General features: G+C 39.5%; 1 protein-coding gene across 1 annotated transcript in view; it reads right to left on the bottom strand.

The window, feature by feature from the left end:
- The window catches only part of col22a1 (collagen, type XXII, alpha 1), an 81625-nt gene that overhangs the window by 18846 nt on the left and 44887 nt on the right, over positions 1-17892 (bottom strand). Inside the window, exons 27-50 of the mRNA XM_074686026.1 lie at positions 17299-17352; positions 17116-17160; positions 16958-17020; positions 13568-13621; positions 13354-13395; positions 13182-13214; positions 13028-13081; positions 9965-10018; positions 9828-9881; positions 9691-9744; positions 9525-9578; positions 6789-6893; positions 5816-5860; positions 5192-5269; positions 5075-5110; positions 4939-4992; positions 2484-2528; positions 2163-2198; positions 1964-2077; positions 1624-1677; positions 1292-1345; positions 1134-1187; positions 966-1019; positions 735-788 (exon numbers count right to left, since the gene is read on the bottom strand). Of these exons, the coding sequence (XP_074542127.1) occupies positions 735-788; positions 966-1019; positions 1134-1187; positions 1292-1345; positions 1624-1677; positions 1964-2077; positions 2163-2198; positions 2484-2528; positions 4939-4992; positions 5075-5110; positions 5192-5269; positions 5816-5860; positions 6789-6893; positions 9525-9578; positions 9691-9744; positions 9828-9881; positions 9965-10018; positions 13028-13081; positions 13182-13214; positions 13354-13395; positions 13568-13621; positions 16958-17020; positions 17116-17160; positions 17299-17352 (1344 nt within the window). The remainder of the gene's footprint in view (positions 1-734; positions 789-965; positions 1020-1133; positions 1188-1291; positions 1346-1623; positions 1678-1963; positions 2078-2162; positions 2199-2483; positions 2529-4938; positions 4993-5074; positions 5111-5191; positions 5270-5815; positions 5861-6788; positions 6894-9524; positions 9579-9690; positions 9745-9827; positions 9882-9964; positions 10019-13027; positions 13082-13181; positions 13215-13353; positions 13396-13567; positions 13622-16957; positions 17021-17115; positions 17161-17298; positions 17353-17892) is intronic.

A 17892-nucleotide genomic window follows, 5' to 3' on the forward strand; every position in this document is an offset into this window, starting at 1 on the left:
TGTCTTGACCTTTGCAACTCCCTTCTATCTTGTCTCCCCCTCAAGCCCCTCCATAAACTTCAACTTGTACAGAATGGTGCAGCCCAGATTATCACCAGGACTCCCTTTTTCCACCACACCACTCCTGTTCTGCACTGGCTACCCATCATCCACTGCATCAGTTATAAAATCCTGCTCCTCACCTTCAAAGCTCTCCATAACCTCGCCCCTCTGTGCCTCACTGATCTCCTCAACAACCCCAGCCGCACTCTCAGATCTTCATCCTCCCTCAGCCTCAACATCCTCAACATCCCCCCAGCCTGCTTGTCCACCATGGGGTCCTTTGTGATGACCAAGGTCTCAGACTCAGCTGTCTGTGTGCTCGTCTTTGGTTGTGGACAAGTTTGTGTCTTGTTATTTGATGGTCTGCAAATGTCCACAGATAATGTAGTCACATAGGCACTGAGTGACTTGAGTGTTTGAACATGTCTCTGATGGGATTCTCCAACAGAAACGTCCACTCACTGATTTCACACCAACCTAAAGTCAGTTTGCTGATGGCAAAGTGGGTTTGTTTCAGTACAAACTGCTGTTTTTGGAGGTTTACCCCCTTGTGTAGCTTGACAGATGATTGTACTTCGCTGAATTTCTGTTACCAAAATGTGCGTTCAGTTTTACATGCATAAAAAACTCAGGCTGTTCACAGCACAGTCTCTGTACTTCAGTGATACTGTACATTAAATCCTTTTTCTTACAATTAGGCCGGGGAGACCAGGCGGGCCCTGGATGCCTTTGAGACCCTCCTTGCCCTGGTGGAAACAAACAAACATAAACAGGTCAGTGTCACCGAAGAGACAGAAATGATTAATGGCCGCTATTACCACACAAGACTGCGTGACCTACATGGAGGCAGAGGGAGGGGTGTGAAATAATGACACATGGGTAATAAGTTTTCTGAGGGGAGAATGCATGAAGTGCAGTCTGACCTTTTCTCCAGGGGGTCCCGGGGGGCCGACAGAGCCAGGCAGGCCATCGTTACCCTGAAGAGGAAAGAGGAGTGTCAGTGGAGGTCAGCATGAAGAGAAACTCTGCTTGTTTACGAAAGAAGCTTCTATTTCAAACACACAGGAAAACACGAGCACATCGTCACTTACAGGTGAGCCCATCAGACCAGGTGTACCAGGATGGCCGGGAGGTCCAGGATGACCCTGTTAGTGACCCAGAAAGTAATCAAACACACATTTTAGATTCAACTCAGAGGATTCTGTGAAGAGTTTTTCTGTAAACACAGAGGAGAGGATAATTGATATACCTTATCTCCTTTTTCTCCAGCTCCTCCAGGAGGTCCTCGATCACCTTTAATTCCCTGTGTTAGGAAAAATTCAACTGAAATGAGATATTCTGAGGGAGAAACATCTGTAACTTGCAAACAAAACTGAAGTCAACGTGTATAAGGATGTAGTGATGTCACTATTAAAGCTAAAACTAGACCTCAGACATGTTCAGAGAGCTGCTTCATTATGAACTTTCCTCTAATTACTCAAACCTTAAAAAAACTAAAAAAAAAAAAAGGTTGACATGAGTGATCAGTTAGCTCCAGGGTCCTAGGGGAGCGTTAAAGGTGCAGTTAGTGTACAAACTTGCCTTTCCACCGTCAGCTCCAGGGGGCCCAGGAGGTCCAGATGGTCCCGGCGGCCCCTGTAATGACACCAGCAGAGCATCAGTCTCTGTCCAGGCAAACAGCGTAACTGGGTCCTAATCGTTCACTGCTGCCCCCAGAGGAGGCCCGGCTAATGAAGCAAACAGAGCCGCTTCATCCGTCACACCAGGCGTGATTGATGAAGACAAACCTGGACCTGGTGCCTCACTTTCAGGGCTACTACAGCACAGGCTAACACTGAAAGGACCAGGATCACCAAAGCCTTCTCTGCACAGATAAATGTCATTAAGAGCTGTGATTGTGATGTTAGCAGCTCTATCCAACCTGGAAACCATCTTGACCGCTTTTCCCTGGAGGTCCCGTGTGTCCTTTGTCTCCTGGGACTCCTGGGAGACCAGGCTGTCCCGGTGGACCTGCAGGGCAGTCTGAGCAAACATCCTGAAAGATAAGAAAGACATGTCTTCTGATACAGGATTCAAACAGGAGGTTTTTTCTCTTCAGGGTGGATGGGAATGTGTCTCACCTTCAGATTCAGGTCAGAGATATCTGCTGCCTTTCCCTGAGAGACAGAGTGAAGACTTTAATCAAGAGACACAGCTCAGAGAAACCCAACTCTGGGTTCAGACTCATCATCAAGCTCCTATAATCACAAATCCAGCACTGGTGTGGGGGTTAACTGTCCAGCAAGGATCTTATCTTTCATTGGTTGGTCACACTTTTAATCAACTTTGTATTTCCTCATTTAGAAAAAAAAAAAAAAAAAACAGAAAATGGATCGTCCTGAAAATCATCAACAGTGTAACTTTTCCCAAACATGAGACATAGCTTTTTCATTCACACTCACAGGCTCTCCGGGGGATCCCTTCTCTCCTGGACGTCCAGGCAGACCCTGAAATGAGGAAAATAGAAAGAAGCATATAGATTTCAAAAGTTAAATCGATAACAAGTATCAGTGATGTTAAGAGTTGACATGAAGTCTTTTTTGAAGTCCCCAGTTGTAGACTTTGTTTACTCTACTTTAAGTTTTTGTTATTTTTTTCTCTTTTTTGCCTTTTATTGAGAGGGGACAGACAGCAGATGGCAGAGGAAACAGGGTAAGAGTGGAGAGTGATGGGTTCAGACCACTGGCCACTAGCAGCCAGAGCCTGTGAGGGATTCTGGGAGAATCTGAGAAGGGCCAGGTGACAAAAATATACTTTCTTTTTTTTTTTTTTTAGTCTAATCACTCCTTGCCTCTACCCTGACATATTTTACAATCCCCGAAAAAAATTCACAAGAACAGCGGCTGCCAACCATTGTTAAAGGTGATATAAAACCTCGTTTTTCACCTCTTATGACTAATAAATACGAAATTTTTCAGAAACAAAAGGAACTGAATACAAGGAATAAAATAAAATCTTCAAATCACCACAACAATCAGATGTGAGAAACATTTCTACGCTGTATATTAATTTTTTTTAAGTTTGACCACAGCCCTTCCTCAGTTTAGCTGCTGTGGCCCTCTCCTGAGCTACGCCAGTCTGCTTTATTGAAGTTCAGCTCTGGTTTTAAGGCGCAGTCAAACTCTGAATTTTGGCAGTCACTTCATGAGATCCCTCTGGGAAGTCTGTCCTAAAGACTACATGTTTTTCAGGGTGGTGTCTTCATTTATTATAATCTTTCAGCACTACACTCATTGCAGAGCAAACACATTGGTTTGGTTTTTGGACTTGGCGTGAAAATAAATAAATAAATAAATAAATAAATAAATAAATAAATAAATAAATAAATAAATAAATACTTTACAGTCCCCCAGAATTGAACTGAGGATTTTTCTTGCCAATATTTCTGGTTTAGGGTAGAAAGAGACATGCTATTTTCACCTGTGTAGTACTGCTAATGTCAACTTTTCAAACGCACCTGCTCATGACACAATGCATTATGGGTGAGCTGCTAGGTTACAATAGATGTTGCAGTTAATATTTGTAATAATTTTGGATTTTTTGTAAAAACTTCTCAGTTATTAAAGAATGATTTTCTTGGCGGACCGGAATCCCAATCACTTGGGCCACTTGAGGGCTGCTTTCAGGCCACATGTGGCCCGTGGGCCGCTGCTTGAAAAGAGCTACTTTAAGGAGCTAATTGTTTCCAGTTCTGCATTTGGATGGCTTTGATCGACTTCTTTCCTCTTCCTTTAGCTTAAAGTGATACTCCGGGATGGAACAAGTTGGGTCCTATCACAAGGTTTAGGGCAGAAATTACCCCTACAGCAGTGATTTTGTGCAGCAGAAACCCAGAGCACATGCACCAAACACCCCCTCCCTGCTCCTCTGCAGGTTTCCTCTGCATTCAGACGGGGCCATATTTTACTTGACCAAAAACACTAATAAACGGACTCCCACCGAAAAAATCTGATATTGGTCTGCATTCACGCTTTGTTTAGAGAATTTTCAGCGCGTTACTTTCACACAAAAACACCGCTAAATAAGGCTCTAGTTCTCATCGTGTCTCTCCGTCCTGGCAGACTACCTGCATTTGTTTATATCTGGCACGCTGCGTGCGGACTGATACACTAAGCGGCGAGTGCCTCGTAGCCAGCTGTGGCTCTGCAGCGGAGGTAGCGCCGTTTTACGCCACGATGAGAACTAGAGCCTTATTTAGCGGTGTTTTTGTGTGAAAGTAACACGCTGAAAATTCTCTAAATAAAGCGTGAATGCAGACCAATATCAGATTCTTTCGGTGGGAGTCCGTTTATTTGTGTTTTTGGTCAAGTAAAATATGGCCCCGTCTGAGTGCAGAGGAAACCAGCAGAGGAGCAGGGAGGGGGTGTTTGGTGCGAGCGCTCTGGGCTTCTGCTGTACAAAAACACTGCTGTAGGGGTAATTTCTGCCCTAAACCTTGTGATAGGACCCAACTTGTTGCATCCTGGAGTATCACTTTAAGACAGAAGGTTAAGGTAATCTTGTCTTGCCCTTTATTAAACTCCACTATACAACAGGAGATCACGATGGTTGAAAATGTAGATCACAGTTTACAGAAGGGAATTTATTGACAAGAGTACTTCATTAAGCACTGATTTAGTCAGGTGGATATTTTCATGTCACAATCAAAGTGTGGTGATAATCATAAGTGAAGAGGAAGAAACTTATTTTAAAACTTTTACAATTTCCGGTTTTCTAAAATGAGATAGACAACATCATCTTATCTTAGAAGTGTCCTACTTAGAAAAAAAAGCTTGTTTCATTTCCATTTCCCTGAATTCATTATAAGAAGATGAGTTGATCAGATTCTCATTTATTCAAACATCCTGTGGGACTCACGTTGTGTCCAGCAGGACCCTGAGGGCCAGCGACTCCTGGTGGACCCCTCAAGCCCTGCAACCAAGAAAAACCAACATTACAGAAACACTACTTTAGACACACACAGAGTGAAGTTTTATCCCTAGATAATATTTACCGCAGATCCTGGGTCCCCGTTTTTTCCTGGAGGCCCCTGCAGAAAGAAAAAAAAGTTTCTAAATCTGTCATGAAGTGGAGTTAACGAGGATGCTTTAGCAGTGCCAGGCCAACATACCGGTGGTCCCACTTTGCCTTCTCCTGCAGAGCCCCTGTCCCCTGGTGACCCAGGTTCTCCTCGTGACCCGGGTTGGCCCTGAGAGAAGTGAAAAAATCAGTTTCTTCTTCGACATGCTCCTCAAATAATATCAGCTCAGCCATGTTTGGCAAAGTGTCCCACTAGGCATCAGAAAGTGTCACATTCAGCACTGCCTGGTGATCCCAGAAATACCACTCAGTTTTTAATCTTTGATGAAAAAAAAAAACACAATCTGCTGTTGACATTTTGTTACTCAGAGGAGGAAAAGCAGCGCTGATGGGGGTGAGTGATCTGACACCATAAATCCAGCAACACCCCTGTCCAGCCTCGCCTGGTCAGGGCCCCAGCATCAGGCTCCTCACAGCAAAGAGCCGCTCATAATCAGACCCGTGGTCACAGTGCAGTGGACATAGAAATTGCTTTTGCTGCTTTCAACAAAAAATGAATTGTTTTTCTCATCCGCGCCAGGAAAAAAAGCTTTTCACATCAAGGAAGGAGCACCTGTGCATGATAAAACACACCTAAGGAAACCTGCAGGCTTACACACACACACTTAACACACACACACACACACTTTGAGGCAAACTTCTACAATTACATTACCTTAGGCCCTGGGGGTCCTTGTATCCCTTGAGGTCCTGGTTCTCCCTGTAATATCACAAATCACATCAATCAATCAATCACAGCTCGCTCCTCAAACACAGGGATTAAGCCTTTTTCACATAAATCATTTAGAGCTGCTGTTTTTCTGCTCGTAGCTGCCGCGAGGCCCCAGGGCCACACCTGGCAGCTGTAAAAAAACAGAGCTGTTGTGCTGCTTTAATGTCTTAACAACGTTTTTCCTGTTTGTTGCTGCCTCGTCAGCAGGAAAGCCACATGTTTGGGGTGAAAAGTGATGAAGGGACATGTTGAGCAGCCGCTTCAATGTGCCTACTTAGGCTCGTTTGCCTCCCCATACAGACTGAAATATTGTGCTGTGGCTGAACATGTGTAACAGACGAGCAGATGTTTATGAGCAGAGCACGTGAGGAACAGAAGAGAGCGTTCATGAGCTCTGGGTGGATGTTTCTATCACAATTAAGTCATAATACCACTAAAGTAAGGTACTTAAATGTTTGTAAGTGCTTTATTTGTCCTTTTATTGTGGGCACTAAGACACAAGGTTTGGGTTTCACCCCAAAACTTTGAGAACTGTTGCTGCATGTTGTGCTATATACAGAAATGTGAAACTCCTGTTGAAAAAGATTTGTGATGATTTTAACCCTGCAAAAATTGAAAACTAAGTCTTTGTATTTTACTAGATTCAATAAAAGCCACATTTTCCGGGTAAATCCAGAAATATGTCTGATTTCAAGATATTACATGATAGAAAAAATAATACCTAACAAATGTTAGAAGCGGGAGAAAAATATATATTTGTCTAGTTTCTTAAAACAAGAATAATGTTTAAAATGAGCTTGTTCATATCATAAAACTTGTGTCACATACAGCATGGTTTAATGATGCTCTACAAATCCTCTGAGGTGGATTTATCTGAAGGTGTACAGCGTAGTGGAGTATAAAATATGTGTCTTACTGTTTGACCGTCTTTTCCTTTCCCTGGGGGTCCAGGGGGTCCAATCAAACCAGGTTCTCCAGGTTGGCCTGAGGGACCTGGTTGTCCTGGTTTACCAGTTTCCCCCTAAAATAAATGTAACCAGAATAATTTTACAGTCTGAATAACTGCACAACACACTTATGAACAACAGAGTGATAGGATACTCTTAAAGATGATAAAACTTTATTCAAGTCAATATGAAAAGAGAGACACAGACTCATAAGAATAGAGTTGTTAAATTTAAGAACAGAGTCCAAATATTACAAGAGAAGAACAGTTATGTAGAGTCTTTATACCACAAGCACAGGTTTGATGTATTACAAGAATAGTCTTTGATTACAGGTATAGAGTTGTTTTATTTAAAAAAAATAAGAGTAATTGTATCACAGAAAAAGAGTCATTATATGACAAGCATTGACTATTCTATTTCAAGAATAGTCTTTATGTCAGAAGAAAAGAGTTGTTTTATCACAAATGAAGAGTGACTATTTCTCCAGAAAGATCTTTTTCATATCACAAGAAATAAGTCTTTATAATTCAGGTACATAGTTGTAGGGATGGGTAGCAAATTAGGCACTTTTTTAGGTACCAACCAAATTCAGTCAATACTACCGGGTACCGATTCACTTTAAACCGAAAGGTACCATGTTTAGGTACCTAAATACATCTTTGTGACTGTGAGAGAGTGGAAGAGTAGGGGATTTTCCATGCTGGACATGAACACAGCATTGCAAGGTTATATTCTGAGAAATAAATATGTTAAATTGAAAAATGCCTTGAGATTTTATTATTAAGCAAATTAATAATCATTACCACATAACACACAAAAGGACCAAAAACTGGTACCGTTGGGTACAGATACCAATTGTCAGGTACCGGGCATCTGTACCTTAATGTTTCAGATGTGAAAGGTACCCATCCCAACAGGAATACGTTCATATTTAAAAAAAATAAAAAAGGTGGGATGCCTCAAGAATAGAGTCAGTATATTACAAGATTATAGTTGTAATTCAACAAGAGAGAAGTTTTTATATTTCAAGATGATGCGAATGGTGAGAATTGCAACAACAAAAAAAGAGTTGGTGAGATGAAATAAAAGTTGTTATATTGCACAGAAGAAGCCATTAAATATTAGGAAAAGAGGTGTATTATGGGAATAGAATTGTCTTACTTGAAGACAGTAGTTATATTTAAGAAAAGAGTCATTCTTTTACAGGAATCAGAGTTGTTATATTACTGAAAACAAAAGGCTATGGTTGGCCTTTTTTGGAAAAGACAAGAGGCTCAGGAAGCCACCTGTACTTTAATGAATAATGTGGAGCTTCTTGTGAAGTTAAACTTTAGAAAAGGTGTCATAAATAACTAAATACTCAGCTTCTGAGTGCTTCTGCAGCACAATGTCACAGGTATCAGGAGTGTGGATCGATTGTGAGGGAACCTGAGTGGATTGTGAAGGAGGGCCGGCTGATAATAGGCAGTCTGTGCGTGCTTCTGCAGATGCTGTCTGAGTTTAAATTCACAAAATGATCCACATCCTTCATGCTAGCTCCTGCTGCACATATAGATCAACCATTACCTGTGAATGGAGCATCGGTCTCATAACACTGCAACTTAACTCTCACTAGATTATGACTTATTTCAACTAAATATATGGTTTGACTCTTACAAATTTAAAACTTTATCTTGTCTTATAATGAACTGATTTGGGATGTATTAGATTTGACTGATCTTTAATGAAGTCCCTCTCCTCAGTCATATTTATGATCTTTTTAGAGCTAATGAACTAACTATTGTAGATGTTATGTGTTAGGGATGGGAGAAAAATCCATGTATCGTTGTACCTGGACTTTTTGTTTAACAAATTTGAATCTTGATTTTTTTTATTTCTAATTTTTTCAATGTCTTTTTCCATATACATATATATTTTTCTTTTTTCTTTTTTTTTTTGGTTCAATTTTTTTTTTTTTTTTTTAATATTATTATTATTTACCAATTTGAATTATTTATTTTGGTCTTTGTTGATAAGCTGGGTTAGAAAAAAGTTGAGATGTCAGATCCCCTGAATAAATCTTGAATAAATCCTAAATAATCTCTAATAACTGGCTCACATGTGATGAGCATTTTTGGGGAAAATATGGCTCCTAGTATAGTCTGTAGACATCATCATCATTATTCAATTTTTTTTTAACTTGGTCTGGTGTTAAAAAAGCAACCTAAAAATCACAAAAGTCTGAACTACTGAAGAACTGCAATCTAAATTGAATCGGCACCCCAAAAATCACAGGATTATCAAATCGGAGGAAAAGCAAATCATCCCAGCCCTGTTACGTATGGAGTGTACTGTGTCCTGTGCTTTTCTAGATTTCCTGTCTTACTTATGTAAGTAAAAAAAAGAACATAGTGAGAATAACTCATTAAAAGAAAGAAAGAAAGAAAGAAAGAAAGAAAGAAAGAAAGAAAGAAAGAAAGAAAGAAAGAAAGAAAGAAAGAAAGAAAGAAAGAAAAAATCAAAGAGCTTAAAGAGAGAAGTGAACGTGTCCTGAATCGCAGACACACACAGTGTTGCTGCAGGATAGAAATAAATTCAAAGACTTTGCTGCTGAAACAATAACAGAGAACAAACAAGGTCACTCTTCCTCTGTCTCCTGAAAACAAACTGAACACCTTCAACAACAAAGCCAAACACAGACATCATTACTTTTAGAAATAACTGACCTTGTCTCCTCTCTGTCCGGCTGGACCAGGAGGCCCAATGATTCCTGGGATGCCCTGAAAGTAAGGCCAGCATTAGGTCCTTATCTAAGAAGCTGGTTTTATATTGCCACATAGACACAAGAGACTGACACAACACCTGATGGCTTTAAGGAATTCAGAGACCTACCACATTCCCTGGTAATCCTCGTAGACCTTGAGGACCAGCAACACCAGGTGGACCCTGTGAGAAACCGATCAGCCAGAACATCAATAACACTCTCATTTCCTGTGAGTGATGAGTCCATATCACATCAGACAACTTACAGGGTCTCCAACACGTCCCGTCTCTCCTGTCAGTCCAGTGTCACCCTTAGGACCCTGGAGGAAAGAGGGCCAGTTAGATCAAATCTGAATCCCTCTAAAGAACACTAAACTGTAAGAGAAGGTCCCCAAAGTCTTACTGGTAGTCCAGGTAGTCCCTTAAAGCCTTGTTCACCAGGTAATCCTCTTAGACCCTGTGGAAAGTGAATATTAAACAACACGAGTTTAAAATAATAGAAGTTTGGTGTCATTTTTCTGTAAAACATCCAAACTTTTAATGACTGACATCATCTGGTAGAGATTTCATCCAGGCATGAAAGATTTCTGTGCAGGACAAAGTGAAAGATAATGGACATACATTTAAAGTGAGAGGCAATGAACGTGTTCTGATTCGAATTACACACAGCCTCTAGGATGACTTCATTTTTAAATATAGCATACATTTTGCATTAAAGCCTTGGCACCTAATGTAGTGCACATTAATAACCTGAGGGTGATATTGAATCAGGTCAGTGTTGAAATGTCTCCAACAGTTTAATTTACTTTGCCAATTTAAAAAGCCTCCAGAGCTCACAGCTGCTGGTAGCTCAGATCACTGCTGACACCTAGTGGCCAATGCTGGCACATTGCAGGACACTGACTGAACCTCAGCTGCTTTCCTGAATCCAGACCAATTATAAATGGTAAAGGTAAAAATGATTTTTTTCTTTTAACTCCATTAAACTCTATATAAATAAACAAAACAAAAAACAAAAAAAAAACAACAAAAAAAAACATGGATACATCTTGACATTCCATGTAAAGATATAACCAGATAGAGCATTTTATATAAATCAATCAGCGGTAGAAAATAAATTAATATTTCAGTCTCAGTTTTTAAAGTTTTTGTAATTTTTTTAATGTTTTTTGCCCATTTCATAATTTTGAGTAAATTTAAAACATACTTTAAATTCTTTAAGAGAAAAAAAAAACTCAGGTGGAGATTTCAAGGTCCTGTTTTTATGAAAAAAAAAAATAAAAAAAAAAAATAGAAAAGGAATAGAATTACAGCATAATTTGTTATATTTATTTACAAATCTAGTGACTTTAATAAACTTCTTCTAATTCTTCCATATGTTTTTTGGCTCACTACTTCAACAAATTTCTACCAATTTTCACTGTTTGACTTTTAGATTGTCAAAATCTACACTGCCAAAAACACCAAGGGCATCTTAATGAATCAGGATAAATTCAAAGTATGCAGTGGACTAAACATACTGTTTGCCACATGATGTTACTTTTCCACTAAAGGTTGGTGACACTTAGTTTTAGGTTAATTACCACAACCAGAACATCTAAAATACCAAAACGCTCAAGTTTAATGATCTGTAAAATCGACAGTGAATTACCACTGTACAGAGGTGGTACTACGGTGGCCAGTAGATGCCAGACCTACCTACTACAACATGAATGCAAAGGGAACAACACAGCGCAAGTCAAAATGGATCAGTTGTCCCAATGGACAAAAAGTAAAGCATTGTTTTTCTTTATTACTTCAGCTATGATAGATATAGCTTTGTAGGGGTGTCAACTTGCGATCTGCTTCATTACTTATAGTTTTGTATTTACCAGTCATGAGTCATCTTGTATTTAACTTTATGAATTAGTCATGTCACACGGTTAGGGTTACAGCTATATTTGTCATAGTTGAAGTAACAAAGAAAAGGAAAACAACAATTCATAACTATCACAACTTTTTCGTGTCCAATGGGATACACTCACCCCTTTTTAACTTCTGTTGTGTTGTGGCTTTTGTAGATTGTCTGACACCTGCTGGCTACTTCATGATACCTATCTTACAGGTGACTATCTATTTCTTAAAAAAAAAAAAAAAAATTAACTACTTACTAACCTCTTTATAAACCATAAATAGATGCTATGTTTGCAGTTTTGCAATCAGCACTGCTTATGCTTTCCAAAGTCAAAAAAGCTTACTCCTTATCAGGGATGGATCGGTTCACAAAAACCATGGTTTGGTTCTTATCATGGCTTTTGGTTTGGTTTACGTTGTTGTTGTTCTTAATACCCCAGATCAACATATACCCCAATAATCCACTATTAACAGATTATTTTTAATCCATTCTGTTGTGTATAGTCATGAAAAACCTGAAAGAATGAGGCTGTTTCCCATTTCAAACATCATTAAAGCTGAGGGAAAACATTGCTAGTTTCAACATGCCAACTCCTCAGTAAGGAAAGTTCCTATTGGCTGTCCCAGAAGTCATTGAAAGTCACTAAATGACGTGCTGTCTAATTTGCATAATAGTCCATTTGCATGTTACTGTCATGGACTCTGTAGGAGAGAGAAATAAGGTGGAGAGACAGAAAGCAGGTAAAACACAACATCATAAATATGTTTAGAACTACAAATTAACTTTCTTCTGTCCATTCTTGGTTTTTTATGTCTAATATCAACCCTCCTCCTTTATCTGGGCTGGGGACCAGTAGAAATAACCATAAAAGACACACACTTGTGTGATTTCATCTGCTGTGAGTACGGAGGACTGTCTGTCTGTGTTTTGGATAGGGGAAGGACTGACACACGCTGACTATTGAGGAGATCAAAACACGCTTTAACCTCAGGTTCTCCAAACTCCAGAAAAGTGGCAAGAATTGTTGTCTTTAAAAAAAGCTCACCAGAGAGGTCTGACAAGTCATTAAATGTAGCAACAAAGTCTCTAAGTTGGCAACACTCAGTCGTGGTTTTATCCCCACTTTCTTACCGCTGTCATCAGAGCTTATGCTGAATTTAAAGAGCTCCATGACAGCAGAACGCCTCAACGCCACAGGTACACACCCTCTGTCATGTAAGCAACACACATGCTTCCCCACAAAGTGTGTACTCCACTGTTGAACTCCTTCACCTCGATCAAAGCAACATACTCGCTCGAGGAGATACTTGAAAACAATAACCATTATGTGGTTTGAAGTGTTTTCATTATAGAGGCTTTAAAAATGTTCATAAAAATATAACTCAGAGAGGAAGAGATTCTTCTCATATCCCAATGAGATTTTTATGGTTTCTTTCATGTTATCACCAACTTTGTGATTGTTTGATGAGAAGTTCCAGTTTTCCTGAGGTTGAGAGGAGGATATCCCAACTCTTGCTCCTGTATTTCATCAAAACAACTTCATGTCTGGTTTAGGACTGACTGACAACTCACCATCTCTCCTGGTTTCCCTTGTTCTCCTTTCTCTCCTTTAGCTCCAGGCGTTCCCTGAATACAAAAACAGAGAGAGTAAAAAAAGACTTAACTCTTCAAAATTCCAATAATGCCATCTCTTTATTCAGTCAGTGTAGTACACAAGTCTACTCACTGGTTCACCAGGCTCAGGAATGACGTTTGCAACCTGTGTAGAACAATCAGACAGAGGTTAATATCTGAAAACATCTTCAGCAGACGAGAATCAGCACTGAGTCTCTGTTTCCTCCATCACAGCACCGAGAGCAGACTGAACATGAACAAACAGCAGCAGAGTTTTCACTCACATTTCCTGGAGCGCCAGGGGGTCCCCTCGCTCCGACATCACCCTGAGGCAAGAGAAATATGGTCACATCGTCTGCATGTTAATGAGCTCCTGACAGGGAATTCAGCACAGAGTCTAAACCTGGACCAATGACATGCTGAAACCACTGCAGCTCAGGGGGAGGATCTACAGTTACCTTGAATGCACACACACAGAGGCCTGTTTTAACTCTTTACCTTGTCGCCTCTTTCACCTTTTGGCCCAAATGGTCCAGTCGGTCCTCTTTCCCCCTGTGAAGAAAAAAAGTCAAACATACATTTGAAAATTTCTAGAGGTGTTATTTGAGATATGAGATGAGAAATGATTGAAGTAAGTGGTAGCAGAGAGTGACATGCAGTGCAGCACACAGTGGCCCCAGACGCCTTTCAGGGGTCACATGAGGTCACCAAACTACCCAAATCAGACAATCTTAAAGAGGGGGTATTCTGCTTTCCTACATGTCAAACATGGATTTAAAGTAGTGATGCTGGATGTTTAGACTAAACACACTAAAATGATGAGGTCATCATATAGGCTGGCCAATCAGCACCAGGGAAAAGGGTGGGGAACACTGTCCTATTTAGTTATTAGTTTGTTTTTTTTCAATGACTCAATCGATTAACTTACTTAATTTGAAACTCATTGTTCCACCTCCTTTTAAACCTTTCTATTTTGGATGTCATCTTCTTTTTCATCATCTTTTGATTATTGCGCCAATTAATGTTTTTAATCGTTGTTGGAAATCAAATTGGAAATTAAAGGAACTGTAAGGACTATCTCTTTAAAGAGAACAGCAGTAACACTTTTGGCCAGAATTGCACAAACACTATTGTGAAGACATGACTCTCGACTAGGGATGGGTACCTTTCACATTTGAAACGATACGGTACCGATGCCCGGTATCTGGCAATCTGTACCAGTACTCAGTGGTACCAAGTTTTGGTACTTTTTTGTGTTTATGTGGTAAAAGATATCAATTTGTTAAATTATAAAATATAAAAAAGTTTCAATTTGACATATTCAATATATAACCTTGCAATGCTGCGTTTATTTCTAGCATGGAAAATCTTCTACTCTTCCACTCCCTCACAGTCACAAGGATGCATTTAGGGACCTAAACATGGTACCTTTTGGTTTTATGTGAATCAATACCCGGTACTTTTGACAGGATTCGGTTGGTACCTATAACAGTACCTAATTCGGTACCCATCCCTACTCTTGACAAGATGTGTTTTTGTTGGAAAAAAAAGGGCCTATTGTTTGGCTTTGGCAGCATGTTTTCACAAAAACGAAAAGAAACTTCTTGCCAATAAAACTTACTTTGAATTTTAATTGGTCAACTTTCTACAGGGTACAACGTGATGAAATAAGTACAGTGTACATTTTATGACATCCTCAGCTCTCTGGATGCAGTATCAGTTGTTATCAGGAAAACTTCTGTCATTTGTCAGAGCAAACGGCATCATACCAGAAGACATCAGACCACACAGCTTCAAACCATACGGCTTCACTTGTCAAACCAAACAGTGTCAGATGAAACGGCCTCTGGTTTTGTAATAAAAGTCAACAGAAAAAACATCTTTAGGTGGGTGAAAGTTAGGATGATGTGGTATCAGGATGATACTGCATCTTGAGACCTGAGGATGTCCCAAAATATACACCGTAGATGTAGCTGTCACCGTCCATACCATTGGTTGTCATGGCAATGCTACAAAATGAAACTATTTTATTTAATAAGATTTCTCTTTGTAAAACCCTTAATGCAAGCTTCAAATGAAAGTTATCTTGTAAATATAAAAAATGTTATTTCAAGTTTTGTTGTGTTTTTTTGTTACTGTGTCAATAAAGTTATGCTGAAAGACGTCACATCTTTGACCGGGAAGCTGAGCTAACGGCAGCAGCTCAGTCTATGGAGAGAGAGATGGCAGGTTGTGGAAAGAGTTTTTTTCCAATCTTTTTTTTGTTTTTAACTGTTGGTCAGCAGGCAAACACAGTATACATTGTCTTATGTTGTGTTTATGTACTTAGAAGATAAGATTGAGTCATGAAATATGTTGTGGATCTGTGTGGATTTGATGATCTGAACTGAAGGTTAAACGACTGTTTCTTATTGTCCCTGTTTTTACGGTGTCTTCATGTCGCTACTTCTGTGAAGATTAAAGATTTGTGGACATCAGTATGAATCATGGAGTTTTACTGACTGGCAGTTATAGTAGGTAAGATATCAACAGTTATGTAGCACTGTTGTTTGAAACTTAACAACAATCTAACATTTCAGTTTGTACCGTAGTTTAGTACCCAGGTACATGTAGTGCTACTGTCAGCCTGTGCTGTGCACATGCTTAGCATGTGGGTTGGAATCAACGTTATCACAAACAAATTAGCTCCTGTGTTAGCCTTTAGCTCGTGCTCAATCTCTCTCCTGCTTATCTTTCTTCTGCTCTGACATCCTTTTTCTTTTTGACAGCTTAACACAGATCTCTCTTCTCATTACTAAACTTCGTAACCTATAGTGCTGATAATCTCATTTTAAAGTGTGGATTACAATCAGGCATATATTTATCTGTTAAATCTTTATCTTGTTGGAGTATCTGCCAATGATCTGTCGAAGCACCCCATGAACGTGTTTGTAAAAGTGCTGAATGAATGAATGAGGTCATTAACAAAGAGACAGAAGCTGAAACAGGGTTTCAAACTGAGGCTGAAACAATGTTTTTCTAAACCACCAGTAAGAGCAAAAAGGGCTTTTTTGAGCTGTAAATCATGTAAAGAAGCTACAGGAGCACCAGAGGGACAGCACAAGGCCTAAGGAAAGCTCAACACCTCCTCTTCAATTCACCTACAGTTTGTTTTACAGATTAATAATTCTGTTCCATGTTAATGTAGAAAGGCTTCAAAGGGACGTCTCCCTGTGCGCTCTTTTTATAATTAGCATAATGTAGTGCAATGTAATTTAAGCAACACAATATAAACAAGGATCTAAAGCTGTGCATTAATTATATGCAGGTTATGACAGAGCTGAATGTAAAGTACATAAAGTGCTCTGTGTATGAAATGAGGTATAAAATGAACAGAGTGAATCACTGACTGTTTGAGGAGTGGATGAAGCCTTGAACGTGCTCTCTTTAAAGGCCAAGAGGGTGAGACTCCAGTCATCACAAAGTACTTCTCACTTGTTTTATCACCTCAATTAACATTTCCACTTTATGTTCTCACTGCTTGTTTTATGTAGTCTCCATTTCTGCACGATGCACTTTCTGTAAACTTAATGCTAAATAGATGATAATACACGCTGGGCTCCGTGGCAGCCTGAGAAACACCTCCTCCATCATGATAAGGAGCTGATTGTTGATATTTTAAAATTTCAGAAAACACATTTGTTTATCACTTCTCTTGTACTCAAGTCAAAATTAGCCCCCTCTTCATAAAGGAATAGCTGTGATTGCTGTGATTTACACCTCACTTGCCAAGCAAGCACAGGTATCAGCTGATTATTAGTCTGCCAGCTACTCGCTCATCTCCTGCTCCACTCTCCAGTCTGAAAAGATGCAGTATCTTCAGTCGATGTCACAAACAGTAACACTTACAGGAACACCCCTGTCTCCTCTTGCACCAGCTGCACCAGGCTGTCCAGGGGATCCAGCTTCTCCCTTTGGAAACAAATAAACATCCATTTATCATCAAATGTATATTTATACGATTATATTTGATATAAAACCACAAAGGTTAAGAGCTGATGGCTTACTCTCTCTCCAGGAGGTCCTCTTGGTCCAGGAGGCCCATCGTCACCCTGAGGAGGATGAACAGCATTAAAACATCAGATTTGCAGATGGAAAATGAAAAAAAAAAAATAACAAAAAACTCTCAGGAGCTGCTTGTGTCTTCAGCCATGTCCAGTGTGTCTCTGGGTAGGATTAAGTTGCAGTACCTTTGGCCCAGGTTTGCCTGGGAAACCATCTGTTCCACGCTCTCCTCTGGGTCCCTGGAAACACAAGATTTAAAAGCAGAACTTTTAAAGCTGAAAACATTTGTACCAAACTATACGCAGGACAAAAAACATATTTTTTTTAACAATTTTTATTTTTTATTATTTAACCTTTTATTAGCCAGTTAAAACCCATTAAAATCTGGATCTCTTTTACAAAGGTGACCTGGCCAAGAGGTCTGCAGCACATGTCATAGCAAGTAAAAAGGTACAATGTTGTTACTAAAAGAACTATTAAAGGAATGATTTTAAGAATAAAATTAAAAATAGATTCCAATTTGAGTGCTGCAAGTGAGTCGAAACACAATATACTGCACTTTGAAAATGATCATTCTTAAACAAGCTGCTTATTAGGGAAAAACAGACTGATGACGTAATCTATGTTTAACCTGAGTTTTACTTTTAATCTTGTTCTTTTATGGTATATTGTCTGTTGTTCTTTATACTGGCTTTTGTACAACCCATGTCTGTCTTGTGAAACATCCTGGTGCAGAACTTCTATCGCTTTTCTGGAGCTATAAATGAAATAAAGTTAAA

Source organism: Halichoeres trimaculatus, unplaced genomic scaffold, assembly GCF_033239565.1.
Source record: "Halichoeres trimaculatus isolate MK-OKI-2021-1 unplaced genomic scaffold, fHalTri1.1 fHalTri1_scaffold_14, whole genome shotgun sequence".
In the NCBI taxonomy this organism is placed as follows: Eukaryota; Metazoa; Chordata; class Actinopteri; order Labriformes; family Labridae; genus Halichoeres; species Halichoeres trimaculatus.